The sequence below is a fragment of the Hippopotamus amphibius genome, chromosome 8, assembly GCF_030028045.1.
Source record: "Hippopotamus amphibius kiboko isolate mHipAmp2 chromosome 8, mHipAmp2.hap2, whole genome shotgun sequence".
Lineage (NCBI taxonomy): Eukaryota > Metazoa > Chordata > Mammalia > Artiodactyla > Hippopotamidae > Hippopotamus > Hippopotamus amphibius.
In genome coordinates, this window is record NC_080193.1 from 104,189,489 (window position 1) to 104,216,838 (window position 27,350).

Below are 27,350 nucleotides of genomic sequence, written 5' to 3' on the forward strand. Positions count from 1 at the left end.
GGCTTACCTCTCATTGGCTTATTCCATTCTAAGACCCAGTCAGAAAAATTAGGAACCAATTATTACTAAGTCTGGGAGAGTACCTTCAGAATAGGACTGTGTTTTATTCATTTTGAAATACCTATCAAAATCTCTTGCACAAGGTAGGCTGCAGCTGGAAACCAGAAGCACTCTTGCGGTTATTGTTAAGAGGAAATTAGTGCACGCAAAGCATTTAGCAGAATCTCAGGTATACAGAAGTAGTCAATAAACGTTTGCTCGTGCCTCAAGTTTCCTTGTTGTAACAGGAATGAAGATATAGGGCTGTCACACAAACTAATTTAAATAAGAACGCCCTGTGTGAAACAGATTTGTAAGCCACAAACACTATCCAAATGCACGAACATTCAAGTGCAATATATGAATGCCTCTTGGCATTGAGCAGCCCCGTTTGGAGGGAAGGGCCCTCATCTAGAGGTAAGAAGACCTAACTCATCCTAACTCTGACCGCTTATTAACTGACCGTGGACGGTTGCAATTTCGGTGTTGTTTTCTTCATATGTAAAAACAGCCTCTTAACGGACAAGACAGTCCCTCGGGGATCCAGCCCGTGTTTCTCTGCGTGACCTTTCCTTTCCCCGAAGGGTAGGGAGACTGCGGGACCTCGCGCCCTTGCTACGGCAGGAGGCAGCAGCCGGAGGGGCGGGACCAGCCCTGGGCCGGGGCGCCTGAGGGGCGGGACAGAGGCGTGTCCGGGGCGGAGCCTTCCTCTCTGTGTCGTTGCCGCCAGGCCCGGCTGAGACGCACGGGGGCGCCGCTGGGGCTGCGGTGCTGCATGAGTTGCCGAGCAGCCGGGGAGGCGCTCACTTCCGCGTCGGGCCCCGCAGCGTCCGGCGCCCGCGCCAAGGGCTGGGCGGGCGGCAGGTCAGTGGGGGGAGGCCGCCTACCCCGCCCATCCCGTGCGGAGGAGCGGGGCGCCGGGTGGGCCGTGGGCCCGGGAGGCGGCGGGGCGCCCTGCTGAAGGGCCCGGGCCGTGCTGATGAGACGGGCGCCCCGGGGTGCAGGCTCGGGCTTCAGGGCCGATTCGGGATCCCCAGACCGCGGCGAGATCCCCGCGGGGCTTTGTGGTGTCCCAGGCCCTCCCCTCTCGTCCCGCGTCGTGCGAGGAGTTCGAGTCCCTTGAGCCGCGTTTCTCAAAGTAGAGTCCGCGGGCAGACTCCCGACCCCACCTCAGACTTTCTGAGCCGGAGTGTATGTCGTGGCCCGGGAATCTGCATTTTCAGCAAGCGTCCCTGATGGGTTTGATGCAGGTGCTCACGGGACCGCACCCTGGGCATGGTTCCTCAGAGGGCTGGGCACTTTCGACCCAGCAGGGAGTCCACGTGGGTGCATTTGAGGATGGAGCCCTGTGACTGGCCTTGAAATGGTGATGGTCCTCTGCCTTAGGGGTATCTCTTGAATCCTTGCACCAGGGGTGCTGCTGTGTTCCTGTTGCCATCAGCAGGAGTCTTCAGATGGAGAGATGCTTCGTGAGTGAAGTGCCCAGGCCAGGAGCCCCAGGAGAGAAACACTGCTGAAGGAGGCAGTGTGGGGTGCAGCTGGAAGAGCTGAGAGTTGCTTTTGCTCTCCTGGATTGGGGCGGACTCCACCACTTCTAGCAACGCAGCCCTAGTATAGACCCTGCACGCATTACTACTATTTCTTTCTCACCTGTAGGGACAGTAACTCCTACCCAGTAGGGCTTTTGCGTGAATTAGGTAATGTCTGTCAAGTGTCTCCTGCAGTGGCTGGCACCTAGCACTCAGTAAACGGGAATTGTTGAGGGTGATGCAGCTTATAGTCCCCCGAACTAGGGATGAGTCAAGTGGAACAATATGTGGACAGGGGTACAAATTATATCTGAGAAACTGTGCAAGGATGCTCACTGGGGGTGCTTGGGAAGGGCATGTAAGCAGTGAGGTTTGTCTGCAGCTTTGAAGAATAGGTAGGATTCCAGGGAGCTGATAACAGGTGCAGTGTGAACCAGTTCCAGTGCAGACCTCAGAAATGGTTCTTTCACATGGTTCATTGCTCAGCTGCTCCTTGAACTTTTAGGCAGTGTAGGAAGTTGTATTGATAAGTGGATTTTGAAGGCTGGACTGTTGGCCCATAATAGTTTCTATCTGCTGTGTTTCACACACATGGCTTCCTCAGACTCTAATGGTCTCCTCTTATTTCATTGGAAATTGGCTAAATTGGATCATCTATGAAAGGCTCATAGTTGATGGCATAGTGAGTGGCCATGGATGTAGTTGAGCCTATTTGTAGCCATTTTACGCTTGCTATGAAATGTGCAGATACATTGGGAGTACCTTTTTCATTACAGTATTGTTTTAGGTTCCGTAGGAATGCCACAGTCTGCTGTGGTTCATCTATCTACAGAATGGATTAAGAGATAAAATCCTTAAAATGTCCCTAAAGCTTCAGCTATTTCAGAGGGAAGAAGCCAGATGATTTAGCGATGCCATTTGTTGTTCTTCTGGACTAGTTTGGCTTTTGGTATACATGGAATTCTGATCTCAGTTGATAAATTATACTGTATATTCCTTAGTTATCTAACTTAAGAATTACAATTACCATTGTCAATAATTTCTGCTCTTATGTTTCTTTAAATCTCCAGAGCCAATATAAAGTCCTTCAGTATATACCTTCTGGTAAATTTTTATGTCATCATAGGTAATATTTATCATTTATTGAGTACTTACTCTGATGCAGAGACTGTTCTACATGCATTTTATATTTTCTGTCAATTATTCCTCTGATAGTCCTTTGAGGTAGACATCATCATTCCCTCCAACTTAGAGATGGGGAAACAGACAGAGGAGGAGAAGTATTTGCCCAAGGACCCAAGCTAGTAAGTGGTAGAGCCTAGTAGCCCGATTTCATGCTACATGCTAATCCTGTGGGCAAGTCTACACAGCTCCCTCTGACTTACTGTAGTTTAAAAAGATATGTGAATACTGAAGATCATAAGCACACCTCACCTTTGCTTTATATGTAACAGACAATGCATTATCTTGTTTAATTCTTTAAACAGTCATTTCAACAGCTCTGATTTGATTGGTAATAGTTTATTATCACTTACAAATCCTCTGAGCCAGTTTTCCAGCTTCTCAGCATATCTCAGACTTCTTTTGTATTACATAAAGTCCTTCAATTCAGTATTGCCAGTGCTGAGGAATTTGTTTTAAATCACATTAGAATGTATTTAATTTTATTATCTATTTTGCGTATTGTTGGAAATGTCAGTGGTGATTGTCCTTTGTTTATACAGAGGGGGACTGTGATGACTATTGTTTTGCTGTTTCCGAAAGTGTTTCGAGGCAAAACTTCAGGTGTCAGAGAGAGCAATGGAAGGTCACAAGGCAGAGGAAGAGGTGCTGGATATTCTTCAACTGAACGTGGGTGGCTGTATTTACACAGCCAGGCGGGAGTCCTTGTGCCGCTTTAAGGACTCAATGCTGGCATCCATGTTCAGTGGTCGTTTTCCTCTAAAAACAGATGAATCAGGTAAATATCTAGAGTCTGTAAGCATAATCATGAATATTCATTAAAATAGAAGTTTAGTTTAAGTTCCCTTTAATTTTTCTAATTACAACAGTATGTATTAGCTTTGTATGCTAATTATTGAGATCTTTAGGAGTGTATGGAGATTCATTAAGTACATGGAGAAATTAAATACTAGTTTCTAGAATCTGCGATGCTGTCACTAAAAGCTGACAAAAAAGTGAGTGTGTGTAAAGGCCAACCATCACCTAATAATGGGGATTAATTATATTTTGAAAGTTGTTACATTCATGCGACTCAGTGGGTAAAGATATTGAGCCTGATTAAATTGATTAGCTTCTCTCTGTTCTTCAAGTTAAAAAACATATTTCTCTGGAGAAAGCAGCTGCCCTCATAGCTGACAGGGCAGGTACTGTCAATGTAGAATTAAGTGTTAAACTCACACCTAGTCCAGCTGCAGAGCCTTGTGTGGGCAGATGTGTATGCCTATGAAAACATCAGTGCAGTGATACCATCAGTCACCCAGGACTGAAGATTGGCATTTCAGAAGAAACTGTAAAATACAAGGGTTAGAGTCCTGGGACCACTCTCTGCTTTGAGTGCTCCGGGATTCACTGAACCTACTACTGATTGTAAAGAAACTTCAGTAGAGCAAGTAAAGCTTTTTGTAAATCTTAGGGATTCTGGGGCTCGTAGAACCCACTCTTGCTTCTGTGTTAGAAAAAAAGGATTGAGGAGTTCTGAGCATGAGGGGCTGTTAGTAACCCTGGGTCTTGAGAGATTGCTTTGCCAGCTGAATGGCAGTTGAAAGAATGGAAAAGTCACTGAAGTCTGGTGCCCAGGACTTGATGTCCATCTGGACAGAAAGGTTGTTGGTGTAAAGGTGGTAAGCAGGGGTTGAGTTGTTTCCTCTGCCCCCCGAGTTTTTACCTTCTTAATCCCTTCTTTTGTAAACTAATCAAGGGAGAAAAAGGATTATTGAGTAACCTCACACAGTAGTAGTGTTTTTTTTTTTTTAATTCTGCTGAATTGTCTAAGAAAAGTCTTTTATCATAAAGTAGTACCAGCATAGGATTTCTTTTCTAAAGTTTAGTACAAAGCAACTAACCTAATAAGTCTGAACCAATGGCATGCCCAGAGCTAGGAACCCTGGGTTTATTTGTCAGCAATGCTACAGGTCGACTTGTAGGGTCACTGATATACACATGCTGGACCCTATTATACCCTCATTAGGGAGGAACTCCATACACCTTTCCTGGCCCAGCTGGGCTGAGGTTAGGAGTAAGCTTCTGTTTCTACCAGCAGTCTAAGGTCTCCATGGCTTTTGCAGTGGCCATAGTGTGAACATGGTCATTGCATCCAAAATCTCTAATGGAACTCGGAATACATTTTCCTTGTAGGTGAGAATACAGAGGGTCCCCAAGTTTGACTAAACCTATTTGAACACTAGATATTAACTTTCTTATGAGAAAGAAACATTTCTAATTGTAGAGGTCTTCAGTCTAATTCTAGTTTGACGTGTTGAAATTTTACGGTGGTCATTTGTGTCTCTTCAATCATTTTTGAACTGAATGTTTTCTAGGGGCTTGTGTTATTGACCGTGATGGACATCTATTTAAATACCTTTTGGATTATCTTCACGGAGAAGTTCACATTCCCACAGAGGAGCAAACCCGTGTTGCTCTGCAGGAAGAGGCTGATTACTTTGGCATCCCTTATCCTTACAGCCTGTCTGATCACTTGGCCAATGAAATGGAGACATATTCTTTAAGGTCAAATATAGAACTTAAAAAGGTCTTGGCATTTTCTTAAGTTTTAAAATATACATATGAATATTTATCTAATATTCATTTATTATACATTTATTATGCACAAAGCAATGTGTGTTATTTTGCATAGCCTGTGCTGTAACATAAACCAAAATGAGACAGTTTTACTTCTTACAGTTTTTGAAGACACGTTTCTTAATTACTGCTACTCATTTTTTACGGCCAAAATTCTATTCTAGGAAAGTGGATTACAATGTCACTCAAAGGTTTATGGAGTTTTTATTCTTCATTGAAGATTTAATATTTTTTGATGGCTTTTTTTTTATAGAACTCTTCTGCTCTTGAAGTTCTTCTTAAATTAAGAGCAGTACTGTGGTATGTGAGGATATAGTGGGATTAATTTGTTTACTGAAATGATATTTTAAAATGATGGTCATGATAAATAAAAGATTGTATGAAATCTCTTACCTGATTTAGTGATTGTAGAAGTTTGTTACTAAGTTAAAACTTTGGTTTGATTATTTCAGCTTGAGATCAGTAAATCTTTTTTTAAGATGCTTCTATTTTAAATCACATTTTAAAGGTCTACATGACTTGAGCAGCTTCATCTGTTTTTGTCTTATTGATAAGCATTGTATTTGCTATTAATTAGCACTTTTGGACATCTAAGAAAAATATTTTCCCTAGATAATTGTTCACAGTGAAACTGGTCTGAATTAGTCTGAATGCTCTGATTTGGGTGTCAGTGTTTAGGAGAGCAAGCTGATAGTATGGGTGTTAGGAGTGCAGCATGAAGAGAAGGTTGATTTGGTTCCAGATCTCCTTTGAGAATTTGAATGGGTGTACGGGTTCTGCTGTTGGAGTTATTTATAAAATTGAGTTGTCAAATAGTCTCTTGGTGCTGTTTGCCACATGTGCAGAGTGGGGCTAAAAAAGCCTAACTGGAAAGTTAGGGTGGATTAACATTCACCTTTATTGTCTCTCATTCTTGGTTCTTGTGCACAAAGGACATAGCATGTGAACATTCGTTCTGCCAGCCAAGTCATATTTATTTCAAATGTTTTTGGCATATAGGACACTGTTCTAGGGACTGTGTGGGACACAAAGAAATACGACATTCAGTTTTTGCCCTTGAACAGTTTATAATGTTGTTGATAATTTTCACAGATGTGCAAGTAAAGATAAAAGCCAATACAGGAGTTAGATAGCAATAATAAATGAAAACGCAGCACATGTTAGGGTCCTCTTTTCCTTCACTGAGTCAGTAAATATTAAGCATCTCCTTTGTGTTGGACACTTTTCTAAGTACTAGGGATACCAAACAAAACAGACAAGAGTACCTGTCCTCAGAGCGCTCACAGCAATAATGCCACTTCTCCCAGGGAAGGCCTGTGCCATGCCACTGGATGAGCCCTCTTGCTTAGGGACTTATTAGCACCTTGTAGGCCTATTACACTGTTAGCGCTTCTTACACTGTGTGCTTATGTCTTATTTAATGTCTGTCTTCTGCAACAGCTATAAACTTGAGGAGGGCTGGGACCCCGTCTCCTGCTCACCATTGTGTCTGTAAGACCTTAGACAGCGCTTAGTATTCACACATAGGTACTTAGTATTCAAGTGAGTGAATGACTAGGTGGATAAATGCCAAAGGAGTTCGGACAGTGTGTACTGAGTTCATATATTCATCTCTCTCAGCGTAAAAGAACAAGTTAGACTGGTTAATCCATGATTGGATTTGGAGTTAAGAATAAACATCAACCATGGGACAAGTCAGTAGAAGGTAAAAGGGAGATTGAGTCAAATGAAAAATTCGTGGGAAAAGAAAGTATTCTAACTTTTAGTTATTATACGAAGATTTTTAAAATGATGTTGGTAGTGAGTCTATAGGAAGAGGAAATAAAACATAATTTCCATGTAGAAAAGGATTCTCTAGACGAAAAGGTTTTGGGTTTTCGGGTGGTGATTTGCCCCACTCCCCATAATACCCCAGATTCGACACATGCTTTGGTTTATAAAGGCATAAAAAGTAGGCTGAAATATATAATCTTTTTATTTCCCTTATGACCAACTGAAATTACAGCTTTACATGAAAGTAATAGAGCAAATTCATTTTTACTTTGCTCCAGAATTAAATTCAAATTTTATGTACTTTTTTGCTCCAGGCTTTAACAGACTTCTGTGATTCGTATGGTTTAGTTTGCAATAAACCAACAGTTTGGGTTCTCCACTATCTTAACACATCTGGTGCAAGCTGTGAAAGTAGAATTATTGGTGTATATGCCACAAAAACTGATGGAACAGATGCTATTGATAAGCAGCTGGGAGGAAGAATTCACAGTAAAAGCATATTTAAAAGGTATGTCCATATTTAAATATGAAAAGGAACAAAATAAAGTCTTGGTCTCTTCTAAGAGGTGTTATTGAATAGAATATGTGGTTGACTAGGAAAGACCATCAGTACCTCTCAACAGAGTGAACCTCATAGCTGTCGAGATAGGCCTGCTTCATGAGGAGGTTGTAATTCAGACCATTTCACATTTGTATAAGCAATAGGCCATCTACCTGGTCTAGTACAGTGGTTCTCAATTGGGAGCGGTCATCAGAATCCCCTGAGAGGCTTTATAAAAAGAGAAAAGAAAGAAAGGCACACGCCTGGGTGTCTCCCCTAGACTATAGTCCAGGGGCAGAAGCCTGGCCTAGAAGTCAGCAGGCCCACTGAGTGACCCAGGACTGGCCTGTGTCTTGGTGTCCTGGTTTGAGAAATGCTGAAAAACTTTTCATCTGGTGCCTCCCAACTTTAAAATTCTATGCCTTGAACACATTAAATTCTTAAGGGTTATTCTGTTAATGTTTTCCCTGTAATCTTATTTATATTAGTCAATTCACTCAGCAAACATTTTTTTAAAATTCTCTGGGAGATTGGATTGGGTCACATATCAGTGACTAATGCATGACCACATCAGGTTGCTTTTTAGATAATTAATATGTTATTTTCTGAATTCTCTATAGGCAGGGATGTTTGTATAGAATATGTATAAGTGCTTGACATAGTGCTAGGAAAGCTTTAGTCAAAGTTGAACCTTTTCTGACTTTACTGGAGTTAGGTGATTTTTTTAGAAAACTTATTTTAAAGATTTGTTGATTGGTCTGCACAGTTTATATTATGGAATTAACAAATACTTTCCAGCAATAAAAAGAGAGCAAATGTAGGTTAGTACGTTAACTATAGTATATTATACTTGTGTAGTATGTATATACTATATATATATATATATATGCTTAAGGATCACAGAACAACAACATCTTGATACCTACATGTTTTTTTCCCTTAGTTAACAAGCACTTATTGAGTGTGTATAGCTGTATATATGTACACACATTCATACCTAGGTAGTATATTTTCATTACCTTTTGTAATATTTCTAGGGAGGCAGGAAATAATGTTCAGTATATTTGGAGCTATTATTCAGTAGCAGAATTGAAGAAAATGATGGATGCTTTTGATGCCTGGGAAGGAAAAGGTACAGTACAATTCTTTCATTTCATGGCAGAAGGTAAACTTTTCCTTAATAAGACAAAGCAAGTTCAAATACTGCATTTCTTTTTTCGAGAAAATATTTTTGGTGTGGGTCCAGGTAGTTGTCACCTCATAGTAACATTGAGGCAGTTTACTTACAGATTTTTAAACCCCATGAGTGGCTAGATATTATTAATAATCTATAAATATTACCTAAAATACACTTTTGTTAGTTATGCTTTAGTTCAATTTAAAAAGAGTTTATGTAGCACCTACTGTGTACCTAGCATTATCCTAGGAAGTATACCTCTAAATTACAATATACTTTACACATAAAATGTGTAATCAACAAAACAAAACAAGAGAGAATGAAAATAATGCTGGAAAGATGTCTAAAGAGCCCTTAGAAAACAAAGTATTCTTTAAATGCACACTTTGAAATGTGACCATCTTTCCCAAGCTGCTTATGTGAGTTGGTGATAATAATGCCGCTTGGTAGTCGGTGTGATACGTAGTTTACATTCAGTCTCTCTTAGTCCTAAAGTAGCCCTCTGTGCTGTTTACCTTTTTTTTTTTTTTTTTGATGAGGAAAAGAAGTCTCAGAGAGGCATGTCACTTGCTTAAAGATTACAGAGGGTTAACTGTTTTATGCCTAAGTATTTTTTTTCTTAATTAACATGTATTGAGTGTCTATTAGGTGCAAGTCCTAAAATTGTCCAAAGATAAAGAAGACACATCTCAGTCCTCAAATGATCTTAAAAGCTGATAGAGACAGACATTGCAAGGCACATAAGATTGAATACGGAAAGGAAGAGGCTTTTTAAAACTCTCCATCAGCTGTTCCTCTTTCGGGCAGGATGCTAGTACCAATCCTCTTTTCCTCAACTTTGCCCCCCTCACTTTTCCTCATTTTTCTTTTCATATCATGCCCCTCAAACAGATAGGATGAAATGTATTGAACAAAGTGCTGTTCTCGTTAAGCTTATTGCTTTAGATTTAATTGACTTTGAGACACTTGGGCTTAAGTTGAGGAACAACTCGCCTGGTGTTCTTGTCTCCTTTTGTGCCTCTGGACTGGCAGGCTGCCCAGGAAGCTTTGGGAGGGCCTGGCTGGGATTCTTTCTCTACTGACTCAGGAAGCTGGAGCAGAGATCTGGGATCACTGACTTTAACAAAGCATATGACTGATTTTAACTTTTTAGAAAGCATGTAATAGGGTATCATTGTTATTTAACAAAGTTCTGGAAGGCCTGTGGAAAGCTGTAATACAGGAAACAGAAGTAAGAGAAAGCACTGTTGAAAGGAAGAAGACAGTTGTTGTTACTTGTGAACAATATGTCTTTGTAGAAAACCTGAAAAGAATCAACTAAAGGTATCAAATGATGAGACTAGTGGCCTAAACTAGCTGGATACAGTATAAATAAAGATTAGCAGCTTACTTATGGTAAATTAATTAGAAATTATAGGAGAAAATCCCATTCACAATAGCAATAAACAAAACAAAATAACTAGGCTACCCCATCAAGAAATGCTTGGGTCCTTTATGAAGAAAACAGCTAAAATGTATTTATCTGTCCTTCCATCCATCTATCCATCCATCCATCTATAAGAAAGAAGACATGAAGATTATGGTGAGACATACCATGATCCTGAATGAGAAATCTGAATATTATAAAGATGTCAGTTCTTCTCAGATTAAATTATAGTTTTAATACAATTCATACCAACAAATCAATGGATCTCTTTGGGAATCTTAAGGAAATGATTCTAAAATTCCTTTGAAAGAATAAACAGGTGAAATAGCCAAGAACATTTTGGAAAGTAGAAGTCATTAGAGGGATGAGTTTAAAACTGTTTGAGGGTAAAAATGCTCAACATAGCTCTATACTAATAAAACCATGTCTTTCTGGTACAAGAATAGATACAGAGATCAGGAGTAAACTCCATTAAATTTATAAGAATAAAATTACTATGTGATAAAGCATTGAATACCAATAAAAAAGGATAGATTATTTGAGAAATATGCTTGGGAGAAAAAAAAGAACTTTAACCTTACATCATTTATCAAAATAATCCCGGGTAGATTTATGACTGAAAAATGAATCTATTATAAACTATAATGAAATGTAAGCAAATAACTGATTTCTTAATAGGGAAAGAAATTATAAGCTTAAAATAAAATGTAAAGACAAAGATAAATTTGATTACATAATATTTAATGTATTAACTTTAAAACATAAAACATTATAAATAAAATTTAAAAACTAATAAAAAACTTGGATAAAAGTGTTACATTAACTGGACAAAGATGATCCTTACAATAGAGAGGGTTTGTTTAAATTGATTAGAAAACCATCTCAGCCCTACTATAAATAACTGTGTAAGGTTCATGACAATGAAATTCCCAGAAAAGGAAATAAACATGGCAGAGGTTCAAACTCATTATCAATGAACTCTACATTAAATGAGAACTGTTTTTTTACATACCAGATTAGTAAAGATCTCATGCATTCTTGGCAGGAATAAAATTGATATTACTTTTTTTTGAAATAATTTATCAGTATGTATCAATAGCATCAAAATTGTTCATTTTCTTTGACCCAATAATTCTACTTCTAGAAATCTACCTTAAAGACATAATCAAATGCAGACAAAGGCTTATGAGCAGAGATGTTCAACTAAGCATTATTAATAATAGGGAAAAAATAAAAACAATCTAAATGTCTATAATACAGAGTTAAATACATATTGGTGTATTCACAGAATATAGATGCGCTATAGCTATTAAAACTATTTTCAGGGAATTCCCTGGCGGTCCAGTGGTTAGGACTCCGTGCTTCCACTGCAGGGGGCATGGGTTCGATCCCTGGTTGGGGAACTAAGATCCTGCACGCTGTGTGATGTGACTGAAAAATAAATAAATAAATAAAATTGTTTTGAATAATTTTTTAAATTGATGAGTGCCCATGATAAAATAAGAAATGATCAAAAGCATGAAATAAAACTAAATATAATGTGTTTTCAATTATGTGCATATCATACGAATAGAAAAAAGACTGGAATGAGATATATCAAAATGTCATGAGCCATGATTCCTAGTTTTAGGATTAAAAGTGATTTTTATTTTTTTATATATAGTTTTCTAGATTTTCCAAGTTTTATACAATGAATGTGAATTATAGGTAGGAAAATATCAAAAGTTTTTTTTTTTTTTTAGTTTTTTTTCTTCAAGAACTTTTATTGAGATACAATTAGCATACAATAAACTGCATATATCCAAAGCATACAATTTGATTTTTTTTCTTATTAGTAATGTATGTATGGCAATCCCAATCTCCCAATTCATCCCACCCCAACACCCACCTCCCCTGCCCCAGCTTTCCCCACTTGAAAAACTGAAAGTTTTAAAAACAAATTGTAGTATATCCATATACTGGAATAGTACTCAGAAATAAGAAGAAATGATTATTGATACACATATCAACATGGATGAATCTTCAAAGCATCATGCTAAAGAAGCCAGACACAAAAGGCTGCATAGTGTATGATTCCATTTATATGATACTCTGGAAAAGGCAAAACTAAGGAATGGAGGGCAGAGCATTGACTGTAGAAGGGGTAGGAGGGAACTTCTTGGGATGATAGAAATGTTCTATGTCTTGATTGTGGCCATAGTTACTTGACTGTATACATTTGTCAAAACTCAGTGTACTTAGGAACTTCCCTGGTGGTTCAGTGGTTAAGAATCTGCCTGCCAATACAGGGGACACAGGTTCGATCCCTGGTCTGGGAAGGTCCCACATGCCGTGGAGCAACTAAGCCTGTGTGCCACAACTACTGAGCCCGCGTGCTGCAACTACTGGAACCTGCACACCTAGAGCCCATGCTCTGCAACAAGAGAAGCCACCACAGTGAGAAGCCCATGCACCACAACAAAGAGTAGCCCCCACTCACCACAGCTAGAGAAGGCCTGTGCACAGCAGCAAAGACCCAATGCAGCCAAAAAAACAAATTAAATTAAATTAAAAAAACAAACAAACCCCAACTCAGTGTACTTAAAAAGGGTGAATTTTATTTTATGTAAATTATATCTCGATAAACCTTAAAAAATTAATGAATGAGATTTGAGGATGTTTTTGTAGCATAAGTAGGTTTGGGAGTATGATCAAGCAGTTCGAGAAAGTTATTATCTTAAAATGAGGTCCATAGACTTCAAGTATTTGGACCTGTCTATTATATATAATAATTTATGTGCCCAGCTTGTGAAGTTGGTTGTTATTACTAGATCCTTTAATGATTAAAAAAAAGAAAACATCAAGTTCTTTCTTGGGACCTAAAGGTTACTGTTGTTTTTAATGCCAAGCAATTTTTATTCAGCATCTTTCTTTAAGCCTTTTTAAATGTCTGTGTATAATTTTTATGGTTCTTTTTTTAAAAATTGAGGTGAAATTCATATAACATAGGATTAATTACAGTGTACACTTCAGTGACATTTGCTACATTAACAGGGTGTGTAACCAGCACCTCTATTTAGTTACAAAACATTTCCATCACCCCAAAAGGAAACACAGTATCCATTAAGCAGTTACTCTACATTCCCCTCTCCTCTCAGTCCCTGGCAACTGCCAGTCTGCTTTCTGCCTCAATGGATTTGTGTATTCTGGATATTTATATAAATGGAATCATACAATATATGACCTGTTGTGTCTGGCTTCTTTCACTTAGCATAATGTTTTTAAGCTTCATAAGAATACATTTCCAGCTTTCAATCAGAAACATATCAAACAAACAATTATATATAGGATGGATAAATAACAAGCTCCTACTGTATAGCACAGGGAACTATATTCAAAATCCTGTGATAAACCATAACAGAAAAGAATATGAAAAAGAATATATGTATACACACACATATATGTATCTATAACTGAATCACTTTCCTGTACAGCAGAAATTAACACAACATTGTGAATCAACTATACTTCAATAAAATAAATTTTAAAAAAGAAACATATCAGATTTAAAAATGAAGTGAATTTGACTGGAATCTTGGCCTACCACATTAACTCAGATTATTCGTTTGAAAAGTTGCCTATAAGGTATTGATACCTCATATTCATATAGTGGTTGCCTCTTACAGAGTGGGTCACAAAATCGATCTGATCTGATGATCACAGCAACCTAGTGGGGTAGACAGGGCAAGTGTTAGAACCCCCACTGTCCAATCCTTTCACACGATTACCAACACTGTGACTTATAATAAAGGTACCTAACATACCATGAGTGTGAAGTCTGTGTCAGGCCCTGTTCTAGGCATTTCGGTTTTATTTTCTCATTTAATCATTGCAGCAAGGTATGTACTATTCTTGTCATCATTTCACAGATGAGAAAATTTAGGCACAGAAAAGTTAAGAAACTTTCCCAAAGTGGTATGATTAGTGAATGACAGAAATGGGATCCAGACCCAGGCAGTCTTGGCTCCGGTGCCTGTGCCCTTAACCAGCACACACTCAGTTGCCCAAGGTCTGTATAATGACCTGCTGATTGTGGCAGAGCTGGGGCTGTAGCAAGCTCTTTCCAGACCCAGGTCATGAGCTGTGCCACTCCTGCCCTTCATGGGAGCACTTCCTGTGTGTACTTCTCTTCATCAAATGGGAGGCATGAACCTTAAACTTTTTCTGGTTGGTCTTATGCAAAACAGTGTTGCTGAACCCTTGGCAGTGGACAGTGGTTCTCTAAATTGTCTTTTTATCTTCCAGGTGTTAGCTACTGGAGGGTGCCTCGTGAGCTGATAGAATGTTGGACTCTGGAAGAACGGCCTTTACTTGGAAGCCTGCGTCACATGGCCCCAATTCGAAAGAGGTTATCTGTTCTCTGCTGATTTTTTTTTTTTAAATTAATCTGTGACCTATACTTTTACTGCCTTTATTGCAGGAATGAATAATGGTTCTTGACCTCATTGAGCTTATTAATCACCTAGATGAATAATCTGCCTTACTGTCAAAATATAAATCTTGAGGGAATACCCTGGCAGTCAGTGGTTAGGACTCTGTGCTCTCACTGCCGAGGGCACAGGTTCAGTCCCTGGTCGGGGAACTAAAGTCCCACAAGCCATGTGGCACGGCCAAATAAATAAATAAATAAAAATCTCAATAAATGCAAAGTTACCAGAACTATGTGAAAAGTGAAAGTAATTCTTTAAAACTGAGTTATATGGTATGTTCTTTTTGGGAGAGTGTGATTTTAAAAATACTACTGGACAGTGTGGGAATGCTGTGGTAAGTATTTTTTCCCACTAAAGTGAAATCCCAGACTTTATTGGCAATAATCAAAAATTTATTATACTTAATATTTGAAATTTCCTATGACTTATTCTGAATTCCTTTCTCCTTCCTATTACCACAAATAGCATTTTTATTTAGTAGTATTTTCTAGTGTTCTATGAAATCATTAGCACTGAATTCACTCCACATCTGTGTCTTTCACTGTGCTTTAAATGCATTTAAAATTATATTTCATTTTCATTGTCTGGGTATTATTCATGACTTTCAGATGTTCTGATTTCTTTTTTCTTTTTCTTTTTGTTGGAATATAATTGCTGTACACTCTTGTACCAGTTTTTGAGGTACACCAAGGTCAATCATCTGTATTTATACACATATCCCTGTATTCCCTCCCTCCCGCGACTCCTCCCCACCCTCCCCGCCCCAGTCCTCTAAGGCATCATCCATCATCGAGTTGATCTCCCTTTGTTATACAGCAACTTCCCACTGGCTATCTATTTTACAGTTGGTGGTATATATATGTCTATGCTACTCTCTCACTTTGTCTCAGCTTCCCCTTCATCCCCCGCCCCCCCAAACCTCGAGTTCTCCAGTCCATTCTCTGCATCTGCGTCCTTGTTCTTGTCTTGTCACTGAGTTCATCAGTACCATTTTTAGATTCCATATATATGAGTTAGCATACAATATTTGTTTTTCTCTTTCTGGCTTACTTCACTCTGAGAGACTCTAGGTCTATCCACCTCATTACATATAGCTCCATCTCATTCCTTTTTATAGCTGAGTAATATTCCATTGTATATATATGCCACATCTTCTTTATCCATTCATTTGTTGATGGGCATTTAGGTTGCTTCCATGTCCTGGCTATTGTATATAGTGCTACAATAAACATTATGGTACAAGTTTCTTTTGGGATTATGGTTTTCTCAGGGTATATGCCCAGTAGTGGGATTACTGGATCATATGGTAGTTCTATTTTTAGTTTTTTAAGGAACCTCCAAACTGTTTTCCATAGTGGCTGTACCAACTTACATTCCCACCAACAGTGCAGGAAAGTTCCCTTTTCTCCACACCCTCTCCAACATTTGTTGTTTCCAGATTTTGTGATGATGGCCATTCTGATGGGTGTGAGGTGATACCTCATTGTGGCTTTGATTTGCATTTCTCTGATAACTAGTGATGAAGATGCTCTGATTTCTTGGTCATCTATTCTAGAATTTGATTCAGTACTCCTATGAAATTTCAGACTGCTTTCTTAGTTTTGCCCTCTGGATCCTTCAGAGAAGTTCAGAGAATTTTATTCAATTTTTAGCAGTAAATCATAAATTAAGACAGATTTTTTTCTTAAAGGCTCTCATTTTATTATTGTTATTTATTTTGGCATTTGAACTTATAGTTATCAAATATTACTTGGGTCTAGAGCAGCAGTTCTCAATTGGGGGCAGTTTTGTTCCCCAGGGGATATATTTGGCAATGTTTGGAGACACCGTAGGGTGGGGGATGTTGCTGGCATCTAGAGGGTAGAGGCCAGGGTTGCTTCTAAACGTCCTAGGATGTAGAGGGCAGCCCCCCACAACAAAGAATTGTTGAATCCCAAATGGTAATAGCCCTAAGGTGGAGAAACCTTGGACTAGAGTCTAGTGGAAGATGTGTACAAAATATAGAGCAAGCAGAAATGTTTTATGGAAGCTCTCCTCTGTGTTAGTTGCCTTTCCTCTGGGATTTTATTAAGCATTACTTTTGATTCATGGATAAGATAAAGATAACAATGACTTAGAAGCACTTGTGAGGTCCCAGAGAACCATTTTTCACCTACAAAATTTTAGTTCTGTTCAGTAGAGTTTTAAGGCTGAATATATTATATTCGCAGTTTTCAAATCACTATGCTATTATGATCCCATTTCCAAGAATCAGAGTTCGCTATGTTATATTTGCCTCTGAAACACAACAGTGCTGGGTCAGAGGGAGAAGACTTGGAGGATTGCCATTACACATCATGTCTAGAAGGTGATTTTCATGAAGTAAAACTGATGGAAGCAGTGGAAGAAGCAGGCAGGCGTTCGACATTGGTTGTTTGACAGTTTGACAGTTTTAAGGTCATTTAAAATAATGTTCCATGTGATTTTTTTTCCTTCATTTTGTTAATGTAGTGTACCATATTGACTGATTTATAGATGTTGAACCATCCTTGCATCCCTGGAATAAATCATCACGGGTGATTCTTTTAATGTGTTGTTGAATTCGGTTTGCTAGTATTTTTTTTTTTTTTTTTTGAGGATTTTTGCATTTGTGTTCATCAGGGATATTGGTGTGTAATTTTCTATGGCATCCTTGTCTGGTTTTGGTATCAGGGTACTCCTGGCCTTAATGAGTTTGGAAAAGTTCCCTCCTCTTTTATTTTTTGGAAGTGTTTGAAAGGGACTGGTATTAATTCTTAGAAAAATTGCTTTGGTAGAATTCACCAGTGAATCTCTCTGGTCCTGAACTTTTGTTGGTTAGAAGATTTCAATCTCCTTAGTCATTGGTCTGTTCAGATTTTCTATTTCATCATGATTTAGTCTTGGCAGGTTGTATGTTTCTAGGAATTAATCCATTTCTTCTAGGTTGTCCAATTTGTTGGCATATAATTGTTCATAGCAGCCTCTTAAGATCCTTTGTATGTCCATGGTGTCAGTTTCAACATCTCCTCTTTCATTTGTGATTTTGAGTTCTCTCTTTTTTTCTTGGTGAGTCTAACTAAAGGTTTGTTAGCTTTGTTTATCCTTTCAAAGAACCAGCTGTTCATTTTATTGACCTTTTCTATTGTCTTTTTAGTCTCTATTTCATTCATTTCTATTCTAATCTTTGTTATTTACTTTCTTTTACAAACTTTTGTTTGTTCTTTTTCTAGTTCCTTGAGGTGTAAAGTTAGGTTGTTTATTTGAGATTTATCCTATTTCTTGAGGTAAACATTGCTATAAACTCTTAGAACTGCTTTCACTGCATCCTACAAATTTTGGTATGTTACATTTCCATTTGTCTCAAGGTATTTTTTGATTTCTCTTTTGATTTCTCCTTTGACCCATGTTGTTTAATCTCCACATATTTGTGAATTTTCCAGTTTTCTTTGTGTAATTAATTTCTAGTTTCATACCATTGTGGTCAGAAAAGGAGCTTAATATGATTTCAGTTGTCTTAAACTTACTGAGATGTGTATCGTGGCCTAACACATGATCTATCATGGAAAATGTTCCATGTGTACTTGAGAAGATTGTGTACTCTGGTATTTTTGGATGGAATGTTCTGTAAATATCTGTTAAGTCCATCTGGTCTAACATGTCATTTAAGGCCAATGTTTCCTTGTTGATTTTCTGTCTGTAGGATCTATCCATTGACGTAAGTGGGGTATTGAAGCTGCCCACTATTATTGTATTGCTCTCTATTTCTTCCTTTAATTCTGGTAATATTTGCTTTAGTTTTTAGGTGCTTCTATTTTGGGTGCATTAATATTTACAAATGTTATTTCCTCTTGTTGGATTGACCTTTTTATCATTATGTAATGCCCTTTTTTGTCTCTTATTACAGTCTTTGTTTTAAAGTCTATTTTATCTGATATAACTACCCCTGCTTTCTTTTGGTTTCTTTTGGTTTGTATGGAATATCTTTTCCTATCCCTTCACTTTCAGTCTGTGTGTGTCCTTACATTTAAGTGAGTTTTTTGTGGGCAGCATATAGATGGGTCTTATTTTTTGATCTATTCAACCATTCTATATCTTTTGATTGGGGAATTTAGTCCATTTGCATTTAAAATAATTATTGATAGGGATGTACTTATTTCCATTTTGTTAATTGTTTTTTGGCTGTTTTTGTAGTTCCTCCCTGTTCCTTTCTGCTCCTGCTCTCTTCCTTTATGGTTTGATGACTTTCTTTAGTGGTATGATTATATTCCTTTCTCTTTCTCTTTTGTGTATTTAGTATAATCTTTTGCTTTGTGGTTACCATGAGGCTTACATATAACAACTTATCTATAACAGTCTATTTTAAGTTGATAGCAACTTAAGTTTGATCCCATTGTAAAGCTCAACATTAGTACTATCCCCTGCCACGTTTTAGATTTTTGATGTCATATTTTACATCTTTTTATATTGTGTGTTCCTTAACTAATTATTGTAATTATAGTTATTTTTTATTACTTTTGTCTTTTAACCTTTATACTAACTTTATAAGTGATTAATATACTATCTTTACTATATATTTGCCTTTCCAGTGAGATTTATTCCTTCATATGTGTTGTTACTAATTAGTGCCCTTTCTTTTCAGCTTAAAGAAGCCCCTTTAACATTTCTTGTAAGGCCAGTTTAGTGGTGATGAAATCCTTTAGCTTTTGCTTGTCTGGCAAACTCTTTATCTCTCCTTCAATTCTGAATGGTAACTTTGCTGGGTAGAGTATTCTTGGTTGGATTTTTTTCTTTTACTACTTTGACTATATCATGCCACTCCTTTCTGGCCTGCAAAGTTTCTGCTGAAAATCTTACCAGGGTTCCTTTGTATATAACAAGCTATTTTTCTCTTGTTGCTTTTAAGATTTTCTCCTTGTCTTTAACTTTTGACACTTTAATTATAATGTGCTTAGTATGGGTCTCTTTGGGTTCATCTTTTTTGGGATCCTCTGGACTTCCTGGATCTGGATGTCTCTTTCCTTCCTTGGCTATATAGTTTTCAGCTATTATAAGATTTCTTCTCCTTTCTCTCTCTCTTCTGGGAGCTCTGTAATGTGAATGTTAGTCTGTTTGATGTTGTCCCATAAGTCCCGTAAGTTATCTTCACATTTTATCATTCTTTTTCTTTTTGCTGCTCTGACTGAGTGAATTCCACTGCCCTGCCTTTGAGCTGGCTGATCCTTTCTTCTGCTTCACCTGGTCTGCTATTGAACCCCTCTAGTGTATTTCTCAGATGTTCAGTTATCATATTCTTAAGCTCTTTGACTTCTGTTTGGTACTTTCTTATATTTTTCATCTCTTTATTGAACTTCTCACTATGTTCATTCATTCTTCTCCCCTGTTCAGTGAGCATTTTTATGACCATTACTGAAATCCTTATCAGCTAAATTAGTTACCTATGTTTCATTAAGGTTTCTTTGTGAGGTTTTCTCTTGTTCTTTCACTTGGAACATATTCCTCAGTTTCTTCATTTTACTTGACTCTCTCTGTTGGTTTCCACACAGTAGATGAAACAACTGCCTCACTCAGTTTTGAAAGAGTGGCCTTGTGTAGGAAATGAACCTTATCTTTTGGCCCTGCCCCAGCTCTTTGTTGACTCTCAAACCTTTGTGATTGTTCAAGCAGCCTATTATATTTTTAATAACTCCCAGTAGTTGAGGATGTGCCAAGACCTGTCAGTATCCCAAAGGGGAGGATCTCAGCACCTAGATTCAGGTTGCTGGGAAGCCAGACCCTCAGGTGGCAGCTTTTAAAGCTATGCAAATATATACAGTCCTGTGGGACTGCAAGTGTTAAGCTCTGCTGGACAACAGAGCCAGGCAATCTGAAGGTGTCCTCTTGGTGGCAGCTGCAAAAATTGGGGCTCTGGCTTGAGTGTATAAGCTCTTTTCAGAAAGATACTGGGAGGCTGGAGCGAAGCGGAGAGAGAAAGCACCAAGATGGCATTCACAGCCTACATTCCTTGAGAGCAGCTTTGTTTGGCACTACATGTGTGCCAAACCTGAGGCCTGCCCCTCAGGCTGAAGCACTAGGACAAGCAAAGAGGCCTCTTTTGCAGAAAGATGGGGATGTGTCTCAGTCTGTTGTCTGTGCAGTATCTTGTAGGTGTTAGCTCTCCAAGAACCATCTCTCTGATTGCCACAGTCCCATGGGACTCAGGAATGCAAACCCCAGCAGCCACCAGAGCCAGGGGATCAAGCGATCAAGGGGCCATGCTGTGGGTGGCAGGTACAAAACCATGGTACCAGATGCATGTAAATTTCCCCTTCAGGAGACACTGGCACTTTGGAGTGTGGCAGAAGGTGGGTGTGAAGATAGCACCCACCCTCTGAGGTCTCTGGGAAGGATTACAGTCAGCCCCTAGATGCATGTTTAATTAGCAGTCTGCTCCTCAGGCTGCAGTCATGATGATCAGCTAATAGACCTCCTTCACAGAAAGACTGAGCTTCTGGATCTGTTTCCTCTTGCTGTGTCCTGGGGTGGTAGCTGTTTAAGAGTTCTTTCTCCATTGGTTACAGTCCTGTGGGACCCATGAGCAAAGCCCCACTGGCCACCAGAGCCAGACAATGTAGAGGTGTCTCTTGGCAGCATTTGCAATAATTAGGGTACCAGACAGGGCTATGAACTCCTTTCTGGGTAACACCAATTGTTATAGTCCCACAGGACCAGAAATGCAAGCTCCACTGGCCTCCAGAGCCAGGCAATCAGGTGTCCTCTGGCTAAAAGCCATAAAAAATGAGGGTTCCAGATGAGTGTAAAAGCTCTTTTCCAGGAAATACTGGTGCTCTGGAGCACAGCAAAGGGAGAGCATGAAGATGATACCTGTTAGTCTTCATTCCCAGAGAGTGTTCCAGCAGGTTTCTAAATGTATGTGTTAAATTAGATGCCTGCCCCTCAGGGAGACACTTTTATATCAGAAGGTGAGCTACTTTGTTATTTAAGTCTGGGTACAATTGGTTGCCTTTGAACTGGGCCACGGGGTGGGTGAATCTGAGCATGTGGACCCTTTAAGAGCTATTTATCAGATTGCTGTAGTCTTGTGGGCTTCAGGACTTGAACCTCATTGATTTTCAAAGTTAAATGATTTGGGGGCTTGTCTCTCAAGGGCATGTCTTAAAAGTTGGGGTGTCCAATGTAGGGTTCGAATCTTTCCCCCCTCAGGGAGAAGCTGCTAGTTTTGACTTTCTTCCTGGTTGTGGATTACTGCATTGGGGTGGGATTTATGGCAAGATTGTGTTCCAGCTTCTCCTACCTGCTTTGATGTTGTTTTTTTCTCATTTGTCCAATATGTAGTTGTCACTCGGCCAGCCTTTAGGTTTTATTTAAGAGGAAATTGTTCCATATGTAGCTGTAGACTCAGTGTGTCCATAGAAGGAGGTGAGTTCAGTATCTTCCTATGTTGTCATCTTGAACTGGAAACAATCTACCAAATGGTTTTTATATCATATCAAAAATCATATGATCATCTCAATAGAGGCAGAAAACGTACTTGACAAAATTCAACATCCATTTATGATAAAAATTCTCAACAAAGCAGGTATACAGGGGATGTACCTCAACATAATAAAGGCCTTATATGACAAGCCTACAGCAAACATACTCAGTGGTAAGAAGCTGAAAGCATTACCTCTAAGATCAGGAACAAGATAAGGATGCCCACTCTCACTACTTTTATTCAACCTAGTATTGGAAGTTCCAGCCAGAGCAGTTAGGCAAGAAAAATAAGTTCAAATATCCATTTTGGAAAGGAAGAAGCAAAAGTGTCACTGTTTGCAGATGACATGATATTATATATAGAAAACCCTAAAGACTCCATCAAAAAACTGTTAGAACTGCTAAAGATCAATATACAAAAATCTGTTGCATTTCTGTATGCTAATAACGAACTATCGTAAAGGGAAATTAAAATCCAATTTACAGCTGCATCAAAAAGAATAAAATACTGTACTTAGGAATAAATTTAACAAAGGAGGTAATAAAAGAATGTTGTATGTTGAAAACTGTAAGATGTAAATGAAAGCAACTGAAGACACAAATAAATGGAAAGATAGTCCCTGCTCATAAATTGGAAGAATTAGAATTATTAAAATGTCTGTATTACCCAAAGCAGTATACAGTACAGATTCAGTGCAATCCCTATCAAAATTCCAATGACATTGTTCACAGAAGTAGGACAAACAATCCTAAAATTTGTATGGAACCACAAAAGACCCTAAATAGCCAAAACAATCTTGGGAAAGAAGAACAAAGCTAAAGGCATCATGCTCCTCATTTCAAACTATATTACAAAGCTATTGTAATTTACATGGTATGGTAATGGCATAAAAACAGATGCACAGATCAGTGGAACAGAGTAGAGACCAGAAATAAACCCATACATATAGCCCAACTGATTTACAACAAAGGAGCCAAAAATATACAGTGGGGAAAGGTGTCTTCAATAAATGGTGTTGGGAAAATTGGATATCCATAAGCAAAAGAATGAAACTGGATGACAATCTTACACCATACTACACAAAAATTAACTTAAAATGTATTAAAGATTTGAATGTAAACCATAAAACTCCTAGGAGAAAAAAATAGGTGGTAAGCTCCGTGACATAGGTCTTAGTTATGATTTTTTTAATCTGACATGAAAAACAACAAAAGCAAAAATAAACAAGTGAGACTAGATCAAACTAAAAAAGCTTCTGCACAGCAAAGGAGAGCATCAACAAAATGAAAAGGCAAACTACTAGATGGTAGAAAGTATTTGCAATTCATATATCTGATAAGGGGCTAATATCCAAAATATATAAAGAACTCATACAGCTCAATAACAGGAAAACAAATGATCTGATTATAAAAATGAGCAGAAGATCTGTCCAAAGAAGACATATAGATGACCGATGGGTATATGAAAAGATGCTCAACATCATTAATCATCAGGGAAATGCAAATGAAAACCACAATGAGATATCATCTCATGTTTGTTAGAATGGCTGTCATCACAAGATAGGAAGTAAATGTTGGCAAGGATGTGGAGAAAAGGGAGCTATTGTGCGCTGTTAGTGGGAATGTAAATTGGCGCAGCCACTATGGAAAACAATATGAAGTTTCTTCAAAAAATTCTAAGTAGGACTAACATATGATGCAGCAATTCTACTTCTGGGTATCTATCCAAAGAAAGCAAAAACACAAACTCAGAAAGATATATGTACCCCACATTCATTGAAGCATTATTTACAATAGTCGAGATATGAAAACAACCTAAGTGTCCATTGATGATGAATAAATAATTGTGGTATATACATACCATGGAATATTATTCAGCCATAAAAAAAGAATGAGGATACAAGAATATCCTCTTGCAACAAATGGACCTCGAGGATATTATACTAAGTGAAATAAGTCAGACAGAGAAAGACAAATGCCATATGATCTTTTATGTGGAATCTCAAAACGAACAGACAAAAAACAAACCAAAAAAAAAAAACAAACCAAAAAGCAAAAACAAAGAAACAAACAAAAAGCAAACTCAAAGAAAAAACAAGCTCATAGATATAGGGAACTGATTGGTAGTTGCCAGAGGTGGCAGGTTGGGGGGGTGGGGGTGGAGAAATGGGTGAACTGAGTTTTGTTTGTGTTAGTGTAAACAAATTGAATAAAACATAAATTAAGTAAGGTAAAACAGTGTTCCCACTTTAGGCTTTTTATAGTGAATGGCAACTCAATTCAGGAATCTCTGAAGGTTTGTACAATACGTCTCGAATTCAAAAAGCATCTAACTGTACCATGAGTTTGACTATTCTAGCAGTTCCCAAAATGTATCCTATAGCATGCTAATTTTACTAGGTGCCAAAGGTTACATTACAGCATGAGTGGGAAATATGGATTCAACAAAACTAAACAGCTGTCTTTACTATGGAATCTTTAGTTTGTTAATAAAGAGTTTAAAGCTTCAAGGGGAGAGTAAAATATGCAGTAGCATTTCTTGTTTATTTGTGAAATCCTTTTCTTACTCAGCAAATCTCTTGAAACTGCTGTTCTGGGAAAAAGCTTGGGATACTCCTGGTTATCCTCTGCATCACATCAGAATTTGTGAGAACTGAGTGATGTGTTGTTTAATTCTGGAGTAACACTCCAAATTTTAACTTGTCGGTATTAACATTATGTGTGAGTTTAAAAGGGTGTATTCAAGTTGAAACAATCTTCTGTAAGCTTGCTAATGCACTCATCCGGTGGGAGATGAGAGATGAGGTAGGCTGATACCTCTGAACCTCTTGACTCAAATTCTTGACGCAAACCTTTTTGTTCACCTTGAAGGTAAACTTTGGAGATGTTTTCATTAGTTACTAAACCTGTAAATGCTGACAAGGACCTGCTTCTGTATTTACAGGCGATTGATAGCGTTCAATGAAGAGGAAGAAGAAGGCGTGAACTGTAAGACTGGTCCTAAGCCAGTCCGATTTTTGGGTCCTTCCACCAGCACCCAAATTAAAGTCAAGAACTCAGCTTCCGTTAGGGTGTCTCCGGCCAGTGCCCCCCAGCCCTGGTCCCGGGCGTCCGTGAACCCGGCTGCAGGAGGAAGGGCAGCTCAGCGCTCGGCCCCGTCGAAAACCCCGTCCCGCGTGGGCACAGGGCTGCCCGGGCATCCTCAGGCCGCCCGCGGGACCGGGCGTGCTGAGAACGGGGCCGCGCACCCACCTCCAGCAAAGGTTCTGCTCTCCGACAAGAAGGTCACCCCGCACCGAGTGATAAAACTGAAGCGGACTCCCTTGTGCGCCGCAGGGCCTTCCCCGCCCGCCTGCACCGCGGCCAGGCCTGAGGGGTCCCCGGAGCCGCCCCCCGGCGCCCCCAGCGCCCTGGGCGTGCGGACTGAGAATGGGCAGGGCCAGACCAATTGATGGAAAAGGGGGACTTCCTTTTGCCTCTTGGAGCTTCCAACCCGTGTAATACAAATAAGCGGCGCTCTTTCTTGATGCGGTGGAGGTGCAAACTTCTGTTTCTATTTAGGATGACTTGTGTGAACTAGGAATGAATTGTGTGAAGTAGGAATGGAGGAGGGAGACTGTAAATGGTTGGGCCTATGTTTACTACTCATTTTCCCAACGTTTACATTATTTGTCTAGGGACAGTTTTAATTTCAGGTTTTTTAATGTGTGATTTTTTTTTTTTAACTTTTAATTGGTATTAAGGCAACAAAACAGTAGAGCAAAATCATCCCTAGCAAGTCCACTTTGTTGCTGAAATAATTACAGATTTTAGGCACTTATTTAATGTTACTCATTGCAGCCCAGGGATAGGACCGAGGTTTGGACTTAGCTCTTTCTGTCTGGTGCAATAGAGAGGGTGATATTAGTGCTTCCCTGTGCTGTGTCCCAAATGGGGGAAGATTTGAGAGAAAATGTAGATCAAGGTGAACTCCCTGCACGGCAGTCTCAGTCTCAAAAGGTAACATGAAAAGAATTGATGGGGAGGGAACAAAAGACAATAATTTGAGGTAACACGTTGACTCTCACATAATGGAACAATTTTCGTTCATAGATTGGCTTTTCTTACTCTATTCCTGTAGCAGATTTATTCATACATTGTGAGACGATTTCTTGGGATAAGAACTATATAACATGTCACTGGGATGAATTGTTAAAATATTTTATTTTCATTTGAATAGTGAAGTTTTGAAAGTACTTTGAAAAAGAGATAAGTTTAACTTTTCAACTAAAGTTAATATTTTTTTCAGAAATGACCATTCAAGAGTTACTCTGATTATACAGTATGATTTTTTATGCATAAAATTTCCACATAACTTGAATTTAATATTTTAAAACAGAATATTTTAATCTTCTATTTTTTCACAACTATTCAGTTGTATGTGTTTATACGTATATGTTATGTTTTATAATTGGATCACATATTTCTATCTTCAGTGAGCAGTATCCCTTCAGTGCATTAAAAATAAGTTCATAAAGCAGGATACTTTTTGCTCAATGCTTATCATTGTACTTGCATTGGTTAAAAGAGTAAATATACTCAAAACATTACTTTTTACAAAATAAAGGAAAGCCTTTCCATAAAAAGTGACATTTTTCTGTGACTACTTATTTTTAAGCCTTGGAGCCCTTTAGTAATTTGAAAGCTTGTTCATTTATGTAGGTTATCTATTTCTGCTCACAAAATTGCTTTCTTGTCTAGTTAATGTATGAAATAGTTAAACCAATTTTGGATAGCTATCGAAATATCAGCAGTCGTTTAAAATACATGGTTTATTTGCTAGAAAAAGTGAATATTTAACTAAAGATTCATGAATGATATTCCCCTAGGAAATATATAAAGTATTCAGTCACCTTGAAAAATACTATTACATAGAATCCAGGTCTCCTGAAAATTAAAGGCCATAGTGAGTTTTGAGAACTTCCGTTTAGGATATTATTGATATTGCTTGATCTACGACATTTTGCTGATTCACGTAAGAAAATTTTATACGAATAGACGTGTATTTTACACATAATAAACATTTGTCTGGAAAGGAAACATGTTGAAGGTTAATCATGTTTGATTCAGTCAACAGCCTGCA

At 38.5% G+C, this 27,350-nt stretch overlaps 1 protein-coding gene across 9 annotated transcripts; it reads left to right on the forward strand.

Moving 5' to 3' along the window:
• Positions 1-772: 772 nt before the first annotated feature.
• KCTD18 (potassium channel tetramerization domain containing 18) lies at positions 773-27,350 on the forward strand. Of its 9 annotated transcripts, none has more exons than XM_057746138.1 (8): positions 837-903; positions 1,452-1,508; positions 3,293-3,528; positions 5,108-5,319; positions 7,457-7,650; positions 8,721-8,815; positions 14,571-14,673; positions 25,173-27,350. In XM_057746138.1, the coding sequence occupies exons 3-8, from the start codon at positions 3,369-3,371 to the stop codon at positions 25,678-25,680; spliced, it is 1,272 nt and encodes a 423-aa protein (XP_057602121.1). In that variant the 5' UTR covers positions 837-903; positions 1,452-1,508; positions 3,293-3,368; the 3' UTR covers positions 25,681-27,350. The 9 variants fall into 9 exon arrangements, with proteins under 9 accessions (XP_057602119.1, XP_057602121.1, XP_057602118.1 ...); XM_057746135.1 differs by lacking the exon at positions 1,452-1,508 and adding an exon at positions 2,784-2,872 and having other exon boundaries at positions 846-903; XM_057746137.1 differs by having other exon boundaries at positions 872-903; positions 1,426-1,508.

Excerpts from the sequence above, each read along its gene's own strand:
- KCTD18 (XM_057746136.1), top strand. The coding sequence starts at position 3,369 with ATGGAAGGTCACAAGGCAGAGGAAGAGGTGCTGGATATTCTTCAACTG. Across the intron at positions 8,816-14,570 it reads TGATGCCTGGGAAGGAAAAG|GTGTTAGCTACTGGAGGGTG; the intron begins GTACAGTACAAT and ends TTTATCTTCCAG. Across the intron at positions 14,674-25,172 it reads ATGGCCCCAATTCGAAAGAG|GCGATTGATAGCGTTCAATG; the intron begins GTTATCTGTTCT and ends CTGTATTTACAG.